The 26598-nt window shown below is 38.9% G+C and overlaps 1 protein-coding gene across 1 annotated transcript in view; it reads right to left on the reverse strand.

Annotated features, from left to right (window-relative positions):
* The window catches only part of LOC133979751 (phosphatidylethanolamine-binding protein 4), a 56219-nt gene that overhangs the window by 13849 nt on the left and 15772 nt on the right, over positions 1 to 26598 (reverse strand). The window contains exon 3 of the mRNA XM_062418345.1: positions 17081 to 17179. Coding sequence (XP_062274329.1) covers positions 17081 to 17179 — 99 coding nt within the window. The remainder of the gene's footprint in view (positions 1 to 17080; positions 17180 to 26598) is intronic.

A 26598-nucleotide genomic window follows, 5' to 3' on the forward strand; every position in this document is an offset into this window, starting at 1 on the left:
TACCCTAATTCAGAGGGTTGCAACTGGTGTTGGTGATGTCTGTAAATCAGTTACAACCTGTACATTTTCTCGGTTGTTGATGCTATCTTACAGGTAGATGGTAAAGATGGAGTTTTCCCTACCTGTGCTCTCTCTTTTCCTTCTTTGTCAGGACAGTGCAAACATGTCTCCTGATGACTAAACTCTCGACAGGCAACCCTTAACAATGGCTCACTGTGGCACCAACAACAGGCCACTGTCTGTAGAAGTGTGGACTGGCACTCAGTCTTCAACTATTGGACCCTACTCCATACTAACATATGACTGGTCATCCTACATGTGCACCATGTCTGCTCCATCTCTACTCAAACTGCATAACAAAGTGACTGCTATGCTTCAGAAGCGGCTGGAAGCAGTGATTGGTGGCCAGAAAGAAGGTAGGCACAACCACAACACCGCTCCACTCTGTGAGATCCTAAAAATGACACATTGTTAGCCCTTACAACTCTAATTGCCACATTCCTGCAGGTCAGGAGTCCATCTATCAGCAGATTCAGGCCTGGACACAACTGACTCTCTCCCAGACTTCCAGCTGGCCACTTAGTAGAACACACTCTCCCAGCTCTAGTCCATGGGTCATCCTCAAAGACCTCAGTGGAGCTAATAAACTTCTGAACTGAAGTAAAATCTGTATAAACAAGTAACTCTGCAGGCTTCAGTGATGCCAGCCACAAAATCATGTCTCACTCAGTGAACCAGGAGCTTTTCTATAGGGAGCATTGTGGTATACTGTGCAACCAATGTCATCTTGTGATGGTCTAGAATATTTTCTACTAGAGGCTATAGGAGGTCTGTGCAGAGTTTGCATGGTAACAGGCTTCCTAGAGTTGCTTTTCACGTGGTTTCTATAGACAATGGCCCTCAGTCGAACTCTCTGAAATTCAAAAGCTGGCCAGCTGGAGACGGCTACCTTCCACCTGTCGGATATACAAAGGTGGCATTCAAACAGACCTTGGCACAGCCATGTGATGCATAACCTGGAAGTAGCCTTTGTTTTTGTGGCATTTATATCATGGTTGAGCAGCTGGTAGATGGCCATGACTGTTGATGCTGAATGTATGTATTATTTTTTTATTCATGTTCTGCAAAATACTAGCAGTGATGTAGTTGCTCCTCACATCACCATCAAAAAAAAGAAAGAAGAAGGAATACCAATCAATTCAACTTAGTGAAGTAATATTTTATTGGTTAAATTGAAATGTGTGCACTGATTTTGTAATAAAATTCTTTCTTGTCTTTTCGGTCAGGTTCTTTATCATCAAAATAAACAACAAAATGTCCTTTAAAAAAATTTAAAAAATTATTATGTTCCATATTAATTCAAACAAAAGCTTGATAATACTTTTTCTGGTGTGTCCAGTAGTGGTAAAATGAGCCTGTGTTATTAAAAAGCCTATGGTCTTGAGTCTGGGGTGATTGGTTGGTAGAGCAACCTAATGGTGATCAGCTAAGCGGGGTGGATTGGCCTCAGCAGGACAGGGTGAAAGCCAGTGGGGGAGTCACCCTTGATCTGCTTCAATGCATCAACAAATTAACCCACTTAACAATTGCCTGTTAGACTAATGGCTTTAGTAAAGGAAACTCATTTGGCTTTGGTAATGAACTGAGTTGGAAACATAAACAGTCCAGTTATTAACTGAACTCAAGCCATCACTGACATCAGCCGACACACTTGTGATGTACCAAACCTACACTCCTTCAGTCATGCTCATTAGTAGGGAAGCATACTATTACTCAAATCACTGACTTAAGAAACTAGCCAGCCAAACTCATTATCACCCTCATCTATTCAGTCCAATTTGCATACATTACAAACGCTCCTTAACAAAGTAGCCGTGCTGATTTGGTCATCTCATTCTCATAGAGCAGATTGGGCCTAACAGGGCAGTACAGGCCAAAGTGAAAGCATATTAATGAACTAAATTCATCCAACCTGGGTCCTGCTTCCTTTACAGCTACTGTGTGTGTATGTTAGTGAGTATGGGTGCTGATGAGTCTGTACTTTAGTACTGTTGAGGGAAGCCCAAGCCTGAGTTCCCAAGGTAACAGTCGGTTTGAGTGGGGGCTGGCTGACTCATTTGAAGGGAATCCTGGAACCTGAACAAAGCTGCCCACTCGCCCCACCCCCAGCTTCATCGGCACAACAAGCAAACAAGGCGCTGACATGTCCCCATATAGGGCTTCCCACTGACGGGGGTGGCATTGGAAAATCCCAGCATGAGCTTGCCCACAAGTAGCATCATACGACACACACACAAACACAAGGCCTCACTGCTCCATGGCTACAGCGGTTTCCGATGGTGAGAGTAGAAATCCATTGAGATAGGAAACGGATAGATTATAATAGAGCTGTATGCCTACAAATACATCCAGGCACGTGCCCGGATTTTGATTAATACATGAGAGGACGGGGGAGATGTAAGGGGGTGGGTGGGGAAGATTAAGCTTATTAGACAGTCAATGCCATAGAATTAAACTAGTTTTTGAAGTGTGAATGGTGACACAAAATAAATGACGATAGAAACGTTGTGGGCCTGGGCACGGAGGAGGAGGAGAAAAAGAAGTGAGAGGAAGAGGAGGAGGATGAAGGAGGAGTAGGAGTAGGTGGACAAGAGAAGGAACTCTATGCCCACACAATTAATCTAATTATTAAAAAATTAGAAGAGATCAACAGGCGTGTAATTGACCACTTAATTTGTTCAAGGTCAGTACATACTTTTGACTTTGGAAAGACGGTGGCCAAGGAATAGCCAGACAGGAACATTTGGGTGAAATATTTCAAAATTTGCAAAGATTAATAAACTAAGAATCAGCCATTAGTGTTTCTACACAGCTGATAATGACAGTTTTATGTTCAATTAACCCCACATTGTGTTGACAACAACATATATGACAACATGCCATTTTTAAAAATCATTATTTTAGAAACATTAAATTATGGCCACCAAACAATAACTGTCCATGTATAGTCAGTAATCGCCACTGTTAAGAGTAGCCATTTGATTTGCTTATGTCCACTGTTATATCTGTTGATAACTCTATAGTTCATTCAGTGTCTTTAGTCATTAACAACTGAGAGCCGGTACAAAGGGATTTAAGAGGCAGCATTGCTGTTTTGAATCGTTGGATGTTTAATTCTTCTATTATAATTGAGGCAGGAGCGAGACAGAGGTTATGGTAACTGCTGGAAACCTGTCCCACTTCACAGAAAGGTTAATGAACCTTACAAGTCCTATGGGAGATGGAGTATGCTGTTAATTTGACAAACGTGGGAAATAAATGCTTTTATGCTTTTATTGATGGTGACCAATAGCGGCCTTTGCTGGAATGAAAGGTTTTAGTCTTTTGGGTGCTTTGCTATGTGGCAAAACAATAATGTGGAATGCATTTGTTGGAAGAAACTAAGTACATAATTGTTTGAATAGCAATTTCAGGCCAAAAAGCATCTTCATTATTAATTCCTACTTTTGGGGAACATATACTGTGCAAAATGTACAGTAATCTAATTCATGTTATGAAACAAATGCCTTTATTCTGAATACATTTGTGGTGATGAGGGATTTTTAAAAGCTGTGTTTTAAAATCTACATATTTCCACATTCCATTTTATGCACTGTTACTCTGGTTTTCATTTTAACAGGGCACCAAGGGTATAATATACTGACAGTTGGAGAGGAGCATGTGTAAAAGTGTCAGTGCTAACCTGAATTAGTCTGTGGGTTAGAGGGAAACATCGGAAAAGGTGGCTATGATACATCTGATCAGGACAGAGGTTTTAGGCACAGGACCAACTATGTACACACAGTATGCATGATTAAGAGATTAAATGGATAATCTCCTTTCCATTCAAAGAGCCTGGCGGAGGCAGAAATCTGGTATCACAAAGGTAGACTTTCACCATGGCTTAAGTCTAGCAGTCAGAGTTCAGATAGATATCCAGCTAATCAGTTGCACAACGTGATCTAGTTTTTGACTACACAAAATAAGATTAATTTGCATAGATCTGGGTATTTTTCTGATTCTTTACATTTTTTAAAAAAAAAACAAGGAAATCTTTCCAGAAGAATCTAACAATATATGCTTTTTAAATTTATTTCCAGTGGTCTGCAATTGATAAAATTGCAGATCAAAATAACTTGGTCCAGACATCCTCTTATCAATGATCAATGTTATCAATATGTTGTTTTGTGATTTTCTGATCTGTGTCCCTTATTATTAAGAGATGGATAATTTAGGCAGTGTTGGATGGTACCTTTTACTTGGATAGAATTGTAAGGTCCTTGTACTTTACTTAGTATTTTCATTGCCTGCTATTTTATACTTATATATTACATTTTTAGCTATTCTTACCAGTTATTTTTCTGATTATAATTTTTTAAATCAGCCACTAGTAGTTTATAAAATACGCTGCACTTTTATAGATTACACTGCCCAACAGCATATAAAATTGTTCAAATTAGCTCCAACATGACCAGCTACACAATTAAAATGCTCCTTCTATGTTCATGCATCAGTAATAACAGCAACCCTCTCATATAATACATTAACATTAACAATGATTTAACTCTGACTGGGGCCATTCTGCTCCACAATGGTACACTTTGCTTACACCTTTATACTTACACATGACTTTGCAGGACTTTTATTTGAAATGGATTTCTTTGCTATTTTTACCTGATTAAAAGATCGGATGTTGGGTAATTAAAACTGGAATAAACCTACACTGACTGTAGGAGGACACTTTCCAAACTCTTTCCTTTCACCGTCTGATAAGAAGATAACATAAAAATTGGTCATTTTAAACAGGTTGAACAAATGACTAGTAGTTTCTCTGGAGAGGACTGTCATCTGCTAGGTGGTGTGATTGCTTTAATGGAAAGAGCTCAAAACTAACACTGTCCTAACCTTATAGACCAGTCTAATATATATTGATGCAACCGGCTCCGGTCTCATTTGTTTTGATACCCCCCCTCTCTTCCAAGCCAACCCATGCTCTCTGTTTCTCACTCTTTCTTTCTGCCAGCGATACTATGGGCACTGTTTCCTGTGCCTGTATGCACAATGTTTGCCAGAGGAACACACAAGAATCTGAGCTCTACAATCCCTCTTAACCTTTGACCTTGGCTTATTGTTACCTGTGAGCAGCACTGTGGCAAACATGTTGTACAAGCACTGTACAGCCCTGCAAGCTGTTTGTGTTCTGCAAGTATGGAGGGTAGGGGAGGAGGGAAGGAAGAGAGGGAGCTATTTAATCCCCCCCAAAGGAACTCCCCTCTCAACCCGTATCGTGAACTCGCAGGCAAATCGCGTTGCTGGAAGGCACACCACACACACACTGCTGTCTTTTTAATTTCATCAGCTGAAAGAAATCTATACAGTGCTTTGGAATCCGACTGAGCTGCAGAGAGAAGTGAACTATACGGCACCCTGGAATGTAAACAGGTTTCTCACCAACTGTAGCATAAAAATACCACATTGTAACAAACCTCTTGGCTATGATAATGGTCAATAGTACAGATCAGAGGTCTTAGTAGATTTCATGGTTGTTAGTCCTACAGCATATCAATAAGAACAAGTTGAAATCCAGAGAACAATTCAGAGGAAATGCAGCAGTCATACACAAATTATTCAAGTGTATAACGGATAAAATATTGGCTTCTACTCAACATATTGTATTGGCAGTGGCTTTTCGCTTGCCATTACGAAAAGCATGATCTCCTGAGAATATTAGAAATGCTGTCATTAAATGCCATGCTGCTTGGTTAGGAACAGATATGGGCTGTAATATGCACAGAATAAACCAACCTCTACAGTGCAACGATCATAATTGTTGGCACTAATCACAAAGACAGGCACAATATATTCAATATCAGTAAAATAGAGTCTGTCCCATGATTCGATCTATAATTGTCAAACACTTTAGTATATTTATTAAACCAGAAGCCAGCTGCACTCTTTCTAGTACTGTATGTCAGTGCACTTAATTTTATTGCACACAATGTGAACTGTCATACTAGTTCCAATTATACAATATAGTTATTTGTGCTATACTGCGGTTTTCTAATTTTATAGTTTAGTATAACTTTTGGAATACAAACAATCATAATCAGTACGTAGAGTTAGACAGGCCACTAATATATCTGCCAATTTTGCATTCATAGCTGTCACACTTAATTATCATGCCAAAATACAAGAAAATACATTGGCTGCAGGAGGTCTTTTATGAAGTCTTTGTTTTTGTGTACAATTAACTGGCAAGCATGCTATATACTTAAGTAAGGGCTATTTTAGGTGAGCATAATTGTTAGTGAGTTGTTTTTATCAGCATGTCTCACTCCCCTTCACTGTACCCTATCAAGAGACACCCCTAAGAGGAAGCAGTTTCGTCAGCCGCAGCCCCAGTCACCCCCTGCTAACCCTGACATTTGTTCATTTCCCCCCCCCCCCCCCCCCCCCCCCCCCCCCCCCCCCCCCACCCCCCACCTGCTTCTCATGCCCACTTTTTTTTTCTCCCCTTGTCCATGTCTGTCAAAACTGACCAGTTTACCGGGGAACAGGTAGGCAGACTCCGGCAAAGCCCCCCACCTGTACCCTGAAATGCAAAAATGTAAACGGAGGGCCGACTGCCAAAGATCCTGCTTTACTGACTGAAGTGGAGGGGAGGGTGGAAGGGGGGGGGATGACAAAGACGACAGCTTGTGTGGGGGAACATTGTCTGCGGCTGCGACTAGAAATCTTTTCAGGAAAAACTGGATTTTATACACAATGGTCGTGGGTGTGAAGAAAGGGGGCACATATTAAAAGAAGCGCCTTTATGCGTGCAGAGCTACTGGTTTTTAAACTGCATTTGCATGGAGAAGGTCCAATCTGTTCTTTGTTTTCCCCCACTAGGCTATGGTGTGACAGACTGGATCAAAGAGGGCTTTCCAGGTTGTCCTTGTTTTCTTGGAGAGTAATCGTGATATATCCAGGACAGTATGTAGGGTAAAATGAAGGTTGCACACTGACACACAGTAGGCCTACTTTCTTGAATAAATGTGTGAGAGATTAATACATTTCTCTCAGTTGAGACAAAAGAGAAAACATTATATAATATGTGGCATATTCAACAAGAATTTGGCTTTTGTAGAAAAAACTGTTAAGCAACTTGTAAAATCCATGATTTATGGATGATTATTCGCTCGCTGTCCAAACAGCATTCACGACTTCTGAAACCATAGCAGCTCACATTCTTCATGCAGTGAAACCTCCTCAACCATCTCACCACGGCAACCATAGCAGGGAGGTCAGTTGTTATAGAGATGGCTTGGTAGGTTATCAGCTACAGTACTGAGAGTGTATGCGTGTGTGTGTGTTTGTTGTATGTGGACGGGGGATGGAGCTGACAATTGAGCGGAGGATTCTTATGTAATTCTCCCTTTAGGTGGCGGAGAACATTGAGAGCAGCAGCCCACACTGAAGGAGAACCTGTTTGTTAATAAGCTGCAAGTAAGAGAAGATCGATAATATTATAACAGGGTGTTTGTACACAAGACCAGAGGGGTCCAAATGTAGCAGAGCAATAGAGACACGACCACAGTGACAGCATGTCCAGGTATGAAGTCACCTGACAAATCACTCATTTCTGCTCTCTCTTTTCATCATGCACACATATCCACGAATGCAGATGAACATACAACATACATATTAAGGAGTACAACTAAAAAGCTACAAAAGCCAATTTAACGAACACTAGCAATCCAGCTGAGAGGCTGGAGGGAGAGTTTGAGGAAATTTAGTGAACGAATGACTTCCAAAAGCTGAACTCCATGTAGTGTCACCTCTGACATTTGTCTGGCTGTAGCTGACAGCAGGATGAGTACCGCTCTAAATGTTAAGCACCTCCAGCTGGGCTTCCATGTTAAGGGCTATTGTTGAATTACACCAAGGGAGGGTTTTGATTGTTATGAAAAAGGGTGAATGACCTGCATCTAAACTTTATCAGGGTCAAACCTCTGATTTGAGCTAGAATATAAAATGTACAAGTTGTATAGGCTTAATGATCATTTACTGTTTCAGTTCACATTTTCCAAACCTAAAAAAACTTTCTTTCAGTTTTGGCATAACTCTTTCTCACGTACACATATGCTTAGTTTACTTACTTTTCCAATATATATGTATTATTGACAACAATCTGTTCAAATTCTTTAAGACACTTCACACAAAAAACATGTGTTTATGCTGTCAGTTTAAGTTTAAACAAAGGATGACAACAGGTGCACCGAGTGGAGTTTAGATTGGATAAAGTTGCTTCATATGACTTGGAGCCAGGAGGCACTTCTGTGTAAAAGTTTGTGAAACCATAAACAAGCAAACTGTTAACCTGGGTTATGAGCATGTTTAGCAACTTTGGAGGGAAAAAAATCACATTAAAAAGGAAAATTGTTCAATTCCTTTGCGCCCACCCCCTTGTCATAAGATATGGATGTCCCGTAAGGTTATTTGTGTTTGCTGGGAAATGAAGTGCTCAACTGGATTAAAAACATACTGCATATGTTTGGAAATCTGTTTCCCTGGGCGTATGAGTGGAGTGAGCGAGCGTGAAGCAGCAGCTTGCGTCTCCTCCAAGAGAGAGGGCAGACACTCTCATCATTAGCTGGGCTACAATGTGCTCCTCTACCTGCTCCAATCTGCACAGCCAGGCTCCACTCTGACGCCAGACAGATGTTCCCAGCACGAGGTGCAAAGTACCGAGAGGGGAAACGAGAGTGAGCAGGAGAGAAGCAGAAGAATGGAAATATTCAGCAGAGTACACAATAAGAGTTTAATTATGAATAATACCAATGGCTCTTTGTTCTCACAATGAAGCTAGCTATGGTTCGGCTGGCCTCTGGGAAATTGTTTTTGGCTTCCATATGGGGGCAGCTGTCTGTCAAAAATAAACGCTTAAATCATAACATGCCACAGTAGAGATAATTACAGGATAAAGAACAATGCAATTATGTATGTTTATTTGCAATATTGGATAGGTATTTTGCTAAAACAAACTCTGAGGCTACTGTAGAGGTTAAAAATGTAATTTCAATCACTCAGTACTATCATTTGCTGCTGTTCAGACACTGATGCTTTACAATGAGACTGTTTTTTTTGCAAAACTTCATATTAACTGTAATTTCACAAGTGTGAGAAATATAATCTAGACACTCAGTGTGGATGTAGAAATGTGTCTGACTATGAGGACTTGTCTTACTGACTTATGGTTACACTTTTTAAAGATAAGCCAGGCGTTACTAAATCAGTTTAATGTTATCAATAAATCTCTGGAAAAGAGAAAAAAATACAATAAATTTGCTCTACCAACAAATATTGTTTAGATACCCATAGTCTTACAATCTAATGCCTCTTTGCAATAAAACCCCACTGTCATCTCCCCACAACTAAAAGAGCCTTATTTTTAGATAGGATGAGATATTCCTTTATTACATAATTACGCCTTTTGTGCGGTAAATTAGTTTTTTGTTCACAGAAATTGTTGACTATAACAAAAGGACAAAATAACACCAGTGTTAATCCTAACAGCAAAACATTAAGCAAAATGCAATAATGTGTTACACGCCTAATAGTTTGCAGTTAAAGGACATCTTGAGGTGTGGAGCAGACGATCTCTGCAGGCCGCACAATTCACAAACACAAAGCCAGCTGGTCTGATACAGTCACAATACTTCACTGTTTGTATTTGCCGGACCAGCAGCAGAACACAGGCTCTGTCCTCCTTTGGGAGCCGATACAACAGAGATGGATGTTAAAGCATGCATATCCCTCATGCACCATAATAATGAGCACAGCATGCTGCATGCTGAACAGTCCAACTGGCCTTCAATTAGCCAGAGAGAGGAAGTTAAGAAACATATGATGCTTCCAATCCACAGACCTTTATGAAGTGAATCTAGGACTATTATAACTGAAAGACCACAGCCTGAACAGGTCATGAATTTCTTGTCATGTTTAAAATGTACCTCAAAAAACGTCTATAATTAAATTGCTATTCAGTTCAGTTGAATGACAACAACAACAACAACAAAAAGGTTTATAGCTTTATTACTTTTGCTTCTGGTCTAAAAATGGAATATAAACATGTGCACAATTGATTTTGTATGCAACCATTTCATTTAAAAAAAAATTGCACACAGATAATTCAATAATTACCTTCATGTTAACTTTTCTGCACAGCATAAGTATAGAAAAAGTTAGGTATGTCAGAAAATTAAAACCTTTCACGGAGACAAACCTAGCAGAGAAACTTCATACATAATAAAAAGTACGAGAAAATCCATAAAAACCTAAGGCTATACATCTCTGTTTAAATGGGATTTTACAGCGATAATGAACACCTTGGCTTTTCTCAGAGCAGGAAAGAGCATTAAGCGTACCACTGTTTTTTAAGTTCATATTGCATCATGTTGACTCACAAACCGCCAAAACTATAATGAGAGAATAAGTATTAACAAGTAAAAGTAACACCCAGTGCTGTATTTATATAAGCTGCCTCTATTCAGATACTAATGATTTGCTTGTTACAGTAATTATCGCTGCGAGACCATACCGGAACATCTGCATTGATTTAGACTCTGGGAGAGCAGAGAGAGGGAGGGAGAGGCTCACAATCTGGATTTCGACTTCGAGAGCGAGACGACAATCTGTTGATGGTTATTTTGGTAATTGTCCATAATTGATGTAAAACACAGAGTGTGTTGCAGAAGATTCTAAATTACTGTGTCTGTAGCTCGTGGGATCATTGAAAGTGGGCAGTTGTGATGAAAATGCATATAGTATCTAATAATGTGAGTTCTGAAAGAAACCGGACAGCTGGAGGGAGAAGACGGTTTACACTTAACTGTTGGAGTAAATTGTTCTTGGCAGTCAAAAGTAATGATGTGACAAGTGATACAGGCAATTAAATAAAAGATTTGACACCTGACGTAAACATTAAAATATGATGATTTTACTCATGCTTATTCTGCATATTTCTAAATATGTGTTTTATCTATATCTATATCTAAAGTTAGTTAGTTAGTTACTGAGTGAGTTAGTAATTTATAGTGTCAAGCACATACAAGCGGCCAACCCTTGTGGATTGACAAGATGCCAGTCTGTCAGACAAATTCACAAGTTCTTACATAGTAACATTACAATGCAAACAAAGAACTTTGCTTTCTGTCCCATGCTCTGCAAATAAAATCTGTAACTAAAAGGTTCCTTCATGAAATGGTAGCTTTAGTGTTCTAAAAATCTTTCTTAGTCTTATTTTTTTTTACCAGGTTACTTGTTTACCTGGTTAAGTTTATTACAAAAGTGGGTATTTGTTATTGTTATTTGCTTTAAGCTTATTATAGAACAAGTACTTCTGCTACTCTAATTGATAACATTTTTACAAACTCTTTAGGTCATAAAACTCAAAGTGGTGTTCTCTATGCAGATATTTCAGATAATTTCCTAATATTTCAGTTTACATTTGCTAATGCAAACAAACAGACATCTAATGATTACAAATGCAGATTGTTCAACAAGAAAAATACGGATCGTTTTAAATCTGATGTAGAAACAGCCTATCAAATCTTTATGGACTAATTTAATTCAGTCTTCCATGAATGTTTTCCCCTGGTCAAATATGATAAAAAGAGGGACTTTGATCATGGCAAACCTTGGTTTACTACTGGCTTAAAAAAATCTTCTGTCAAAAAAAACAAATTATATAAAAAATTCTTATCAAACCCATGTCTCTTAAATTCTACAAATTACAAGAAATATAAAAACTAATTTACCCACTTACTTCGTATATCAAAAAATTATTACTTTGCTCAGAAATTTAAGGAATCTGCTAGTAATATTAGATCCACTTGGAAAATCATCAATCAATTATTAAATAAAACGAAAGCAACTTCTGCACTACCATCACAATTTTTGAGTGACGGGAGAATAATAAACAATCCGTATGATATATCCTGTAGTTTTAATCACTTTTTTGTTAATGTGGGTGTTTCTCTCTCTAGTAGAATCAAGAAGTCAGCTGGAAGTCCACTTGACTATTTGCGTGGTCATTATCCCTCTGTATTGCAATTGGATCCACCAAGTGCTACTGAAGTACAGGAAATAATAGCTGATCTCAATAATTCTGCAGCAGGTCATGATGAAATAAGTGCATCACTGCTTAAGGAGGTTAGTTCTCATATTGTACAACCACTCACATACATCTGTGGAAAGTCTATGGAAAATGGAGTTGTTCCTAAAAGTATGAAAGTCGCTAAAATGATTCCTCTTTTTAAATCTGGGGATCCTAGTAGCTTCACAAACTACCGTCCAATATCAATTCTGCCCTGTTTTTCAAAGGTTTTAGAGAAACTGGTCTACAAGCGTATATTAGAACATTTAGATGCACAAAATATCCTCTATGAACACCAATATGGGTTTAGAAAGAAACACTCGGCATACATGGCCCTATTACAACTTGTTGACAAAATATATACAGCTATGAATAATAATGAATTTGCTCTTGGTATCTTTTTAGATTTGTCTTGATACAGTCAATCATGAATTTTAATAAAATAACTGAAGCACTATGGTTTTCATGAACTCACTTTGAAATGGTTGTACAGCTATGTATATGATAGAGAACAATATGTATTTGCGAATGGCTCAGTATCAGGTAGGACTAAAATAATGTGTGGAGTCCCTCAAGGTTCTATTCTGGGACCGTTGCTGTTCCTCATATATATTAATGATCTTCCTGCTGTATCTTCCACCTTACTTCCCATACTTTTTGCTGATGACACCAATGTGATCTTCACAAATAAAAATCTTAATTCACTTATATCCGATGCTAACAGTGGAATGGAACAAATTTCAAAATGGTTTCAATCTAATAAATTATCTCTAAATATAAAAAAGTCTAATTTTATTATATTTGCTAATAAAAAACAAGAAATACTGCAAAGATGAAACTAAAATTATAATCAATGGAACAGAAATTTCCCAGGTTACTTCCACAAATTTTTTAGGAGTACTGGTTGATGAGAGATTAAGCTGGAAAGAGCACATCAACCTGGTAGGTGGTAAAGTTACCAGATCGCTTGGTGTCATCAGGAAAATTCGTGACCTGGTTAATCAGAACTGTTTACTTACTTTATATTATAGCTTGATTTATCCACACCTCATATACTGCAACATTGTTTGGGCCAGTACATATGCCTCCAACCTCCATAGTATTTATCTAGTTCAGAAAAGATTTGTTAGAACTGCCACATTTTCAAAACGCCTAGATCTTTCTGCTCCCCTTTTCCAAAAACTCAAGATAATGACAATTTTTCAGATCAATATATACCAAATATGCATTTTTATCTTTAAGTATATGTATATTCCAAATTCCATTCCTAAACCTTTCAGTGAATATTTCCAAGTTAACTCACAATTACATAAGTACAATACTAGACAATTGACAAAACTTCACCCTCCTCAGTATCGTACTACCCTTGGTCAATAGTTCCATACAGTTCTCCTCTTTTAACACATATAAGAGGAGTTTAGGGGCTGCTCTGATTGCTAAGTAGTACACACACTCATACACAGGCGTGTGTGCACACACACGCATGCACACACACACACACACACACACACACACACACAAATTTCTACACTTTTGCTTTATTTTTATGGTAATTATTTTTTTCTTTTTCTATTTCATAGTTACTTGTTTTTAATTTAACTTGTGAATTTTAATATAGGTAGAGGCCCTGTATAAGCCCTTTGGGGTTTCTTGCCGCTACCTTGCACCTTTCTTTTGTTGCTATTTCTTTATCTTTTTCCTTTTTGTCTTATTATTGTGCAAAATAAAAACTTCAAACTTCAAAATTAATTCAGAAACTCAAAATGATTGTCAATCAGTAATTCACCCACAAAGTACTGAAATGTAATTCAAGCTGCAATGATTAGTCAATTAGTTGATTAGTTGCATTCATTGCCAACTATTTTGATAATCAATTAATTGCTTTAAGTCATTTTTTAAGAATAAATGCAAAAATGATCTTGTTCCAGCTTCTTAAAGGTGAATATTTTCTGGTTTCTTTAGTCTTCCACTATAGTAAACTGAATATCTTTGAGTTGTGGACTGTTGGTCAGGACAAAAGAAGACATTTCAAGTTGGATCTTGGGCTTGGTGACAGATTACACAACTATCGATAAAATAATCAACAGATTCATCGATAATAAAAATGATTGTTTTTTAAAATGTTACAATACTTTCTGAAAATTCAATTCAACAGGAATTTTATAGCTTCTAAAAATCAAAAACTGATCCAAATATTGCTTTGCTATTTAAAAAAAAATGTCATCAGTGTCACACCTGGACCATGTTCACCTTGTGCCCTTGCCAACTGAATGCCAGTAGAGGCAACTTGAATCCAGCTCAGTCTGCAATGTGGGCTAAAATGTCAAAGTCATTTTAAAAAAAAATCATCCATCCAAAAGAAGTGATCAGAAATTAAGGCCAATCATCACACCCTGAGCATCTTTGATCACACCTAAACCACATAACAAACAAATCCTATTCTCTTCAGATACACCATTAAACTTTCCTGTTTATATAGCTAATAAAGTAATGTGCCTGAACATTACAGTGACACAGTGAGATCTTTCACTTCTGGTTAAATTCTGCTTCACATACGGCTGTACACTGGATAAATACTGTATACATGTGAAACGCTGTATTGCCACATTATGTGGCAACAAATATTAGGCCCCCAAATAGCTCTCATCGTAGTTCAAGGCGGTTTGGCATGGCTGAGACACAGGGAAGAGATCCTCAGCACGTTTTGATAAGTGAAGAGCCAGAGCTACGTAATGTAGCTCAAAGCAAGGTGAGGGATGCGTCTGTAATGCACAGGGAAGTCTAGTGTGTCCTTGTTCTGTTACCATTGTCTCCCTAATGAGACCTCAGATGAAGAATCAGGGTAAATCTGCAGTGCTGTGTTGCTCAGTTCAGCCTGACCTCACTTCACTCTAGGCTGACTTAAGGAAGCCTTTTACCCTCATAACTGTGGCTACGGATAACGAATACACACTAATTATGGAAACATCTGCAAACAAGGGCAACACTACATGACCTTGGACTAATGAATATATATATATATATATATATATATATATATATATATATATATATATATATATATATATATATGAAAGCTATTTTGCTACAGCAGCTCGTATTGTTTGACGAGTGAGGATCAAAACATTGATCCATTTGACATTTGATAGCATGACACTTGACCTCAGATGCAGAAACTATTTATCTTTACAACACAATCTACCAAACGCATTATCAGAAAAAGTGATGCAATACATGTTACTCTACAACACTCATCAGTCTCTTTACCTTATAAACAGACGGAACAAAATTATAGAAAATGAACAAATCATATCATAGTCATATCTGTTCACTAGTTTGGTCTTTTTTTCAGTATAACATATATGCAGTAATTCATAAATTGACCTACATTGCTGTCAAAATCACAACTGCACTGAAACATAATCCAATACGTTCACCTTGACACTTGAAAAACCAAAACTCAGGTTGTGTGATGTGACCTACCCACCCTGGTCAATTAAACACCTCCCACTATGGGTTGGCATCACTCAAAAGGCTCATTAACCCTTCTGACCAACCACCAGTCACAATCAGAAAAACATCCCGTCACATTGGCCAATCCGTACATGGGCAAGCCAGGTCAACACCCACACAAGTGACAGGAAATTGAATTGCTGGAGAGAATGTGGTCTGTCTGAGCACTTGAAAGATATTTGTTTATTCACAGCTGGTCAAGCGGCCAGACAGACTTTATGGGCTTAAAAATAAGAAGCAAAGGTGATGCCTGATGCAATTTTACAAAGTGGAAATTACTTATTTTTTGTATAATGTTGATGTATGGAAGTCATAAGAGGTAATTATTCATGTTTTTCTAAAAGACAGCAGGACTGTGGTTGCATAAATCTTATCTTGAGTACAGCACAGATGAGCTGAATCAGAAAAAATCGAATTTATGACTATTGTTGGTTTACTGAAGTATATATCCCAGATACATCACATTTGGATCTTTGAATCAATGTGGCATTTACTTAGTGTACAACTACGCCTTATAAAATGAAACGGGAGCAGTGATACATCGCTGAAGCGTCTTTGTGTGGTTGTTTTTCAGACCACTAGTCTTAATCTACTGGGTTGATCTCCCGGTTCCCGCGGGATTATAAAATGTCTGCAAACCTCCAAATATTTGAGGCAATCAACAACTCAACACGCATTTGGCGTTAGAATGCAAGAATGTGAAAACACACAAACGAATGGATAAAAAGGAGTGAAATATGAAGAGAAATAAGGGGATCGGAGCTGTGCCCATTTCGGGGGTGTAAAATATGGAGAAGTGTGGATCATTGGGGGAGCTGCTCTGCCTGGGGGAACAGATGAAGGGAGGACACTCTGCCAAGATCTCTCCACTGGAGGGGGAGCTGAGGGACTGGAGCTCTATGGGAGAAAGAGTGTGCGCCTCGCATGCTGCTCTCCTCAATCTCAGTCTCACACGCCTGCATTGACACGTCCCAGGCTCTCTGCAGCAGAGGGAAATTGCTGCTGACAGGGCCTTGCAAACTTTCACAGCCATTTAGAAAGACTTACTCCCACACTTTTGTCACAGGCATTTATTGCACAAGATACATGATATGAAAAATTAACATTTTTGAACTTGGCATCCTATTTTCACCAAGTTAGGCTTAAAAACCATTCATAATTTTTCAGCCTTGCGATCGGCCCCAGTGCAGATGTAAACACAAGACATGCCAAGTGAGACCCTGAGATTATGAAAATGCACAATTTTCAAGAACAAAATATCCAACCAGTACTTCATAAATGTGTACCACATGAGTTCCTAATCCAATAACAAATGCTGCCCGTGTCCCTATCACCAAAACACATGAGGCTGTTTTTAAGTGCGCAGAGGTTACTGCAGACTTACTGTACCTGTATGTTCACGACTAGCCAGTGCCTCCAGTGAGCAGATGTTGGTTTTGTGCGACTTGGAGCATCAGGATCAACCATCACCAGAACATACATCTTTTTCTGCAAACAGAAGGAGATTCATATGTTATAACGTTTACTAGAGTACCACACACATTGTGATTGGCCCAGAGGCAGTTCCAGTAACAGCAGTAGGTGATCCCTTTCACTTTCTCAATGCAACAATGTGCTGTTTGTACTTCACTTTGCCCAAGGCATGACAGCCATGACTGCATCTAATAATACTTATTATAAATATTTCAAAACAGATGTTTCACAATATCATTGCTTTGTTAGTTTAAACTTATTGTACCTGCAAAAAGTGTGAATTTTATCTTATTCACATTTTGTGGTTGAATTTTTCAGTTGTTTGTGTTGTCACAAGGCTCACAGAGCCAGTTGATACCAGAAGGCTGGGTTTGCCTTTTGTGGCTTGACACATAATTATAACACAGTCTTACTTCAGCTGTCAAAGCTAAAATGTTACTTGGAGAAAAAAATGTTAACATGAGACAATGTTGTTAAAATAAAGCATGAAGTAAAACTGTTTATATAAGGCAACAGCACATATTAGAATTGCAGCCATGCTAATCACCTACTGCACTACACTCAATTTATAGCAAAAGTACAGCTCTCTTTGTATATTATTCCTTAAATCATTACTGTGACATCAATAAAATGACAATGTTTTGGATCCAATACCACTTCCTCTCGTTAACATATTCACAGTAACTTTCTGCCACTTATTCAGTATCTTTATATCCCTCAATCTGTCAATAGATAAAGTGAGAGAAAAAGCATCTTAACTAGCACTTGATCACAGTTATTGGACGCTGACTTGGCGGCTTAATTGCCGGAAAAAAATTCATTCTGTCTGTCCCTAAAAGTTAGAGAATTATGAGAGCAGATTGAATTATTGCGAGAGCACATTTGTCATCCCTGGTCCTGTGCCCAAAATCTGCCAGACCATATGATGGGCTTTTTTTATTTTGTTCACTTTCTCTACAAACAGAGACATTAATCGAAGCTGTTTCAATCCACAATGTCCTCTTACTGTATAAGTACTATTGAAACATAATGTTATCAGCTTTAATACATATAAAACAGATGCAGCTTTTCCTACATACTCACGCTGCCAAACAAAATTGTGGTGCAATGAAACATTTCATAGAATGAAATACTCCTGTGTAAACATAAAGCTTGCTTAAATTTTTGTTTGTTGTGTCCTATCAAGACATTCTTAAAGGCCTCGAAAAATTATCCTAAGCCGATGTACTTGAATGTGATAAAGAAGTAGTCATGTATTTTTCTGCAGATGCTCATTTTCAGAAGGATTCTCTGCCTACCTGACAAGCAGTAATAAGCGTAAACAACTAAGCCTAATAATAGGATAATACTGTAGTCTCAGTGATAGTGCCTGCAGGTAACATCCAGACACACCAGCAACAATAGAGCCTCCTCCACAGCCTGTCAAAAGTGACTCTATATCAGTGACCCCCCCCGGGCAGCTTACCAACCATGACCTGTTGCCTTCTCAAGAGTTGTAATCCTCATTTGTACATATTTGCTACCAGGCAAAGACACTGTGATAATGTAGTTACACTAATATTTAAGTCTGATGCATTCAAAAATAACATGGCTTCAAACAACACACACACACAATCATATGCATGCACACACTCTCGCACGCATGCAGACACACAGACACAGACACAGACACACACACACACACACACACACACACACACACACACACACACACACACACACACACACACACACACACACACACACACACACACAAACACACATATACACACAGACTCAAAGGCAATTTAAGCATTTAAATTAAAAATGACCTCCAGTCACAATTATCACTGAAAGACATAGCACTTTATTGGATATTTCACGAAACTTACCATGTATGGAGAAACACTGAACAGGACGGAATTAGCTTTCCTTAAGCCAAATTTAGAACAACATTAAGAACATTTCACATTAATTTCCAACTGTAACAACAAATGCACAGCCTATTTATGGTGGGCACTGAATTTCAATGATTTCTACACATATTTAGTGGTTGACTTATCAAATAATACAAGAGGCTCCCTCCATGCTTGCACTTCACACATTGTGGCATGTACCCTTCTCTCTTACAAGGACATTTTTCTCTCCATCTGTCAAAATCCACATTAATTACGCACAGATATGTGTGAAAGACTCCAGGGAAAAACAGATGCATATCCTGCCATCTGAAATAATTCATCAGGGCTTAAACAAACTAAATGTATATCAAAACATGTTTTAACAGAGCTAATTCTCATAGCTGGATACTGTTAGGCACACATTTTCCAAAATTATGCTGAAGCTCTACCTTATAAGTATTAATCACTAATACTAATGAGTAAACTTTTGAGCCTTGATGATAATTAGAAATTTAATTATTTGCTTTTACACTGCAAATAATCAAATACATTACTAATGACAGATAATTTTCTATATTTTGGGGCACACACAAATCTATTTGATTAGACAAACTGTTTAATGATTCTGTGTTTAATCTCTTTTATCTACTTCATTTTATATTGTACAAGAGGTGGAAGGTCAGTATGCTCAATCTGTTATGCTCTGTAATGTTATTTAGTATCTACGGGACTTTAAAAATGTCACGCTAATCCCAGGGTGCAGAGCAGAAGTGAAATCTGGGTAGGTGTCGGCCAAAGACCACAGAGCTTCATTGGGCCATTATAAAGCAGGGGATGTGAGGGCCCTGGGTGCAGGCTGGAGGCGGGGGGAGATTGAGCCTGCATTCTCTTGGGATTAACCTCCCACTGCCTGCTGTGATCACAGCAAAACGACGTACTGGGACCACACCTTAGACGCCAGGCAGCTGGAATAAATCCTGAAGCCGACTGGGCGTCTTTGTCACAGCTACTGGTCAGTGTTAGAGAGGAACAGGGTGGGCACTCTTTTCTGTGACACCTATATGGATTGACAAGGGACTAACTAAATGCCTCTTCCTTATTATGTTATACAATTGCAGGTGTAGTTTGTTAAAATTCATTTTTAAACACTTTTATTTTCATGGCATGAAACTCCCACTCCATGCCAATAGCATCGAATAGATACAGTATTTGCAAAACAAAAGAATGCGAAGAACAAAGGCAGAGGAAGACCAGTATCTCTGAGGATGTAAACTACTGGCTTACCTTTGAGTGAACTCTGCTGGGGATGAGAATCAGAGAGATGTCTAATCGCTGCTCTCGTAGAGCTGCCTGGGCTATCGAGCCCAGCTCTTCTAACTGATGACACTACGAAGGGCGAGAGCGAGTTAGCGAGAGGGAGGGAGGGAAGGAAGAGAGGTCCCTCTGTGAGTTTACAAGTTCATGCTTTATCCCTGACCCAATACCAAACAGTGTCGTCCGTGCAGCTGCCTATTAATATACCCACAGCTTTATCCTCCCTGTTCCTCATCTCCTTCAGCCTCTGTGCACAGAACCCACAACGTTTCATTAAATGGTCAACTCTGCTCACTGCTCGACCCAGAGCAAAGCAACGTATCAATCTCAAATCCCAGTTTAAGTAGCAAAAACACTTGAACTCGTTTGGTAATTAACAGGTATCTGTGTTGTGATTAAGAGACGGTGATGGCTTAACAACCATCGACTGCAGCTTAGAGCGAGGTTGAAAGATCGATCTGTAAATATAGAAAAATATAAACTCTAAAAGAGGGCTGGAAAAGTAAATATTTCAGATGATGAAGACATAATCTCAACTTCAATTTCATTGTCTTTGCAGCCAAACTGTATTTAAAAATATTTGACATTAAACAGAATTTATGATCTAGTATCAAGTGAATTCACAAAGCAACGATTGTGTGGACTTTTATACTTAGGATACAGAAATAGGGTATTTTTCTGTAGACAGGACAGCAGTGAGAGGGCAGAAGAGCGAGAGATTGGGAAGGTTAACAGTGGTACCACTATGGGGGTCAGAAGATGTGGTTCATTCTGCTGAAGGCAAGGTCAAGGGTCAGCCAGATAGCAGTAATTGAATCCTGACCAAAGAATGAGGGATGAACACCCAAAAATGAAATGGAGATAGAAGGGGGGCTGCGGCACTCACCTTGAGGTCACCAACCTCACAGGTGAGGGGGTCCTCACTTTCATTAATAACAGCCCTTCCCCCTTAATGTGCCGAAGCTATAAAACCTCATTGTTCCTCAAGACAAGCAGCATTATAAAACCTCCTTCACAAGCAGTCACAAAGGGCAGAGTGGTAATCTGCCACAGTGAAACTGGGTAAGAAAAAACACAGATTGTGACAGCACTCAGAATAAAATCTTTACTTTAGGTAATGACTGCAGGGACAACAATACGAAAAAAAACAAATTTACCTTGAATTGTGTCAGGTTACAGGCGACAGTAGGCAGGTTTTTCATACCGGGCATTGTGAACATACACATGGCCCCTTCAGGCATCATGTTTTGCGCTATACAAATTATACTGTACAATAGCTCATACCTGTCCATTGCCTGCAGCTTTCAGGCCTCCAGTAAGAAAATATGTGTAATGGGCTCTACCAATTTAACATGTCAAAGTCAATTTACTACTGTTCAACATGTCTTCTGTGGCTTTGAAAGCACCTTTCTAAAGTCTGCGAAAATTAGCCAAGTGATGTCACTGTGCTATTTTTCTCAGAAATTATTGGGGGGAAATGGGCTTGGGCTTGGAGACTTGACATTTTTAACAAAAGGTCTGCGTTACAACCTGAGGGCATGGAGTTTGAAGAAGGGTGTAATGAAAGATTCAATCCAGTTACATTATGGATGTAGAATCCCATGTTTTTGGAGCTTTCCGTACACCAGTGAATAAAGGTTCGGACATTTCGGCTCAAATTTTGAGAATAATAAAAATAAATTTGTCTCTTGCGTGTCCCCAATTTTATGAAAGTACAATTCTTTATTGCTTGAGTACCCCTTTGAGATGGTATAAAGCTGCAATAATAAATCTGCAACAACGCATCAAATTACTATTTGTAATGTGAAAGGTTTCACTCATAGTATTGAACCTATAGAAAATTAGCCCCAGAGTCTGCTGAGTCAGCTCTAATGAGTTTTATAGCTTCCTTCAGGTCAGTTTTTGTTATTTGGCCCATAACTTAACTGTTTGTTCAATCGAGCAGCAACAGGCAAATGTTGAAAACCTGCTGTATGCTACTTGCCCAGCACTGGATGACAAACAAAGTTAAGAACTAGTTGGTGAACGTAATGGAGCAGTTAACAGCAAAAAAGCCAGATATTTCACTAATGAGTTGGAGGAGAACGAAACAGAGCCAAGCCAGGTGGCAAGAAACACGACTTCAAAGAAATGATTGCTCTGTAACTGCTGGATGTGTAATTAGGAACTGTATGCAAATATGTTTAACTTAAAATGTGGTGATAATGTTGTGTTCACAGTTTGCTTCCATTGCCCCCAAGCAACTAAAAAAATCAGATATAGTGGCTTTAAACAAATGCAGCTATTATGTACAGTGTAAATTCACGCACAGAGTCAATGAGCTAAAGATTTTGTAACTGAAGCCACTTGATGTCTTAAGTCTAATTCATCAGAGAATGCTGTATTATTTATTGTATAATACATGAACTCAGTGCTTCTTGCCGCCTTGGTGCAACTGAGACTATTATATAAGATGTTTTTTGAGATCTCAAAAGAGCCAATAACAACTACAGTCACTGGTTTAACATTTAGATTGATTATTGACACATATAAATGATATGCAAAGAGAATGCCAATACTCCTCAGTGTGTTCTTAAGCGCCTCACACAGTGCGGGCTGCTCACTACCTCCAAACCTGCCTATTTTTAACTCAGCCTCCCTCCCACACAGGAGTGGAGTGTGAAGTGGCTTATAAATCCACACTTCGAGGAGCCACATGGTCAAAGGAAAGTCACATGTGGATACAAACACATATTCGAGGCCTAAACACACAGCTACTACATCCCTACTTGGTAGCCAAACAGGAGTAAGCTATGAGGCAGTGGTTTAAGAGGAATCACAGTGGAATATGAAACACAAGTTTACATAATTACATAATCACATTAACACTTTTTCTGTTTGAACATACAAAAATGTATTACAATTCTGTATTTTAATCAAATGATCAACAATCAACAGATGACAAAAGGTAACAATGCAAGGTGACAATGCAATCTAAATTTTAGCCTATAGATTCGGCACGTTGAATATAAATGTCTGTATGTCACTTGCACATTCTTGAACAATGCATTATATTTTGGGTTCTAAAATACAAAAATGAGCAGCTCTCTGATAAACTCTAAAACTGTTTAAATGCATTCTGTCCTGAACTCTGTTGGTAAGCCTTGTACTTTTGCGGTTTGGAACTGCTATGAAGCCATAGCTAACAGTAAGATAGTTCACAGTCTGATTGGAGCTTGAGGGGGGTGAAGGAATTAGTAGCAGCCCAGGGAACCATTTCTGCATTTCTCTCAACATTGAAGACTTCTTTCACCGCACCATGCTTGCGAACACAGCCGTGCTCATGTTAAGCTTATTAGTCACCCTGGATGCGATCTTGCTAGCTGAGGCTTTCAACACTTTCTAGTGGTGGCTTTACACACATACACCTACTCACTGCCATGAAAGCATTTCTGCAAATGCACATGCTCAAACACAGTAACTACCACGAACAGGTACTCTGAAGTAACATGCAGCTAGGCACTGTGATATGAACTTTAGATTCATCCCATGCTAAATGAGGCAAGAGGGAAATATTTTTGTCATGTAGTTTGGCTGATGAGAGCACAACACAGTCAAACAGGGCAAATTACAGTGCTGGACTCATATCCGTAATTACTCTGTCAAGCATGTCACACACTAAAAGTCATAGATCTGCTATTTTACCACCCATTGCAGCCTATAAAACTTATTGACAAGCATGTTCTAATTACTTCACCAGGTAATGGAAATCTAAATCAACTATTTTGATTCTGAAAGCACTAAAGGAAAAGAAAAACTAAAACAAGGAAAAAAGTCAGCATGGTTTGGTCTGTGTGTGTGCTCTGAAGGCAGTATGTTTGCATTTTGAAAAACAAGTTTTTAACAAAACTAACATTATCTGGGTCATCACATTTCATTTTGGCAACTCTTTCATTCTTCTGGAAACCAATTCCTCAATTTTTTTGATGAGTGAAAGCAGAGTAAAATACCATTATTACATCTATTTGAAACTTGGTGCCACATTGTGAGGTTTTCAGACTGTATAGTGCCTGCAACAGCACTTTATTTAAAAGAAATATAAACATAACAACATTTACACTTCACGAAGAACCATCATGCAGCCGACACAATTCTGAAGATGATGGGATACATACTGCCATGAAGGGAGCTTAGTTGTAAGCACTCTGACACCCATTCCTATTTGGCCATCAGAGCTGTTAAAGGTGTCAGGGCTGTTCACAGGCACTGTGTGTTTCACCAGCCAAGATGGCTTCCACATTTTTTCTATCATGATTAATTATGGTTTCTGATGGTAGTACAGTGAGAAAGTGTAAATTATTCCCACATTTTCGTGTGCCCTCCGTTCAGTCACTGTTGTGTAGGAAGATGCTATTGACGCCATCCATGGATGGCGACCAAAAGGCATCTACATGGGGTGGCAAACTCTAGTGCCTATTAAGGGGTAGAAGTGGTGGTGGGGGGTGCTTGGCGTATTGGCTGAACGTAGTCCAGACTGCCAGTTGACAGGGCTGGATTTTCCAGTATGGAAGACTCTTGTTTCAGTGGGCGAAGCTGGGTGTTGGGAGACTGGGAGAGAGGACTGCCCAGGGCTTGGAAGCTTGAAACAGAATATTTCAAACAGACAAGCACCGTCTGTGTTCCAGTGTCACCAGCCCACCCGTCTGACAATCAGGGCCATGTCATCACACAGGCTCTGAGCAATTCAGGGAGCACTCTTATCACCTTAGAAGATGTGGCAAACCACAGACGTCAGTGCTCTCTGAGGTCTCAGCAGCAGAAATAGCATTAAACGATATGCAGCAAAAAGTATGAAAAAACAGAAATGTAATGTTCACCTAAAGGCAAAACATTAAAAGCATGAATAGCAACGCTTGGTAAAATGCAACCACAATACTGTGCTTTGCTTTGAATCCTTAACAAAATCCACAATGTGTCTTCAAAAACACACAGTGTGCATGCACGACTGAAAATCCTTAGTTTTGGAGAACTGGTTGGAATAAAATAATTCGTCTGACAGATCATTTTGTGTATGTTGATATATTTAGCGCTGTCAGAGAGGACATCACAGAGAATGGCACTTATATCACAATGCAGAAACTGTTATCAGAGGAGGTACAGGTTTATGGTTCAAGGGCTCGTCCATTCATAGAGAACAAGCTCAGCCTTTCTGCCTGACACACTGATAAAGACAACACAAATAAAACAGCTCCACAGCTCCATCTTTGCCTCTCCCCAAGGGAATAATATATCACCCATCTGAATGTGGCACATATTGAATCATTTCCAGCGTTGATGATTCATTTGAATAAATCAGCCTTTTTTATTTTGCCAACTTGAACTGATACTGAAATAAGGAAAACTGAAGTAATATTGTTAGATATGAGGAAGGACAGGTGTTAAGAGTGTTCTATAGGACTGGTAATCCTAATCCCCTTTCAAGCAACAATTAATGACTACAGCAATAATCTTCCCGTATATGTTCTTGCAATTCCTTTTTGACTGTCAACCATAACCTGCCTTACTCATATAGACCAAATCCAGGGGGATATGTCGCTGCAGGCAGATAGGATCTTATCCTGGATTTGCATAGATAAATGCACAGCAATAATTCAAGAAGCACACGGGACAGACATAGTTTTGACCTGAGATATATTCTCTGGCTATCGCCAATCTGACCATGCACTATTGATAAGACCTGTTCTCAAGAGCTTAATTTTCAAATATGGTTGATCCACAGACAAAGGTCCATGTGTTGTTTTCATTAACTCTTAACAAATATCAAATATTTAAGAAAAAAAATGTAAATATGAAGGCTCCCCAAACAAAAACTTTCAATGTTTTCCACAAAAAGCTATGGATGCACAGGATCAGCCTATCGGCAAATATGAAAAATCAGCAGCTTGTGCAATGAAAGGGTTATATCCGCATTCAAGCTAAGAGACATACTCTAACATACACAGACACAAATCCTGTTGAGCTGAGCCGAGCAGAGATACCCTACCAGCCCTCCAAGGCACAATTAGGATTTCACGGGGGGAAGAAATCTACATTCCTGCACACATGAAAAAGTCCTTTCTCCCTCCCCACAACAATATCAACTTTTTACTCAAGGAAAAACCTGAAGCACCATTCGATAGGATTTGGACAAAGAAATAAAAAACAAAGCCAGAAAAAAAATCTAAATTTAAGCTGCAGTTGTTAAAGAAAAATATTATGGTTGAG

This window comes from Scomber scombrus, chromosome 4 (genome assembly GCF_963691925.1).
Source record: "Scomber scombrus chromosome 4, fScoSco1.1, whole genome shotgun sequence".
NCBI lineage: Eukaryota > Metazoa > Chordata > Actinopteri > Scombriformes > Scombridae > Scomber > Scomber scombrus.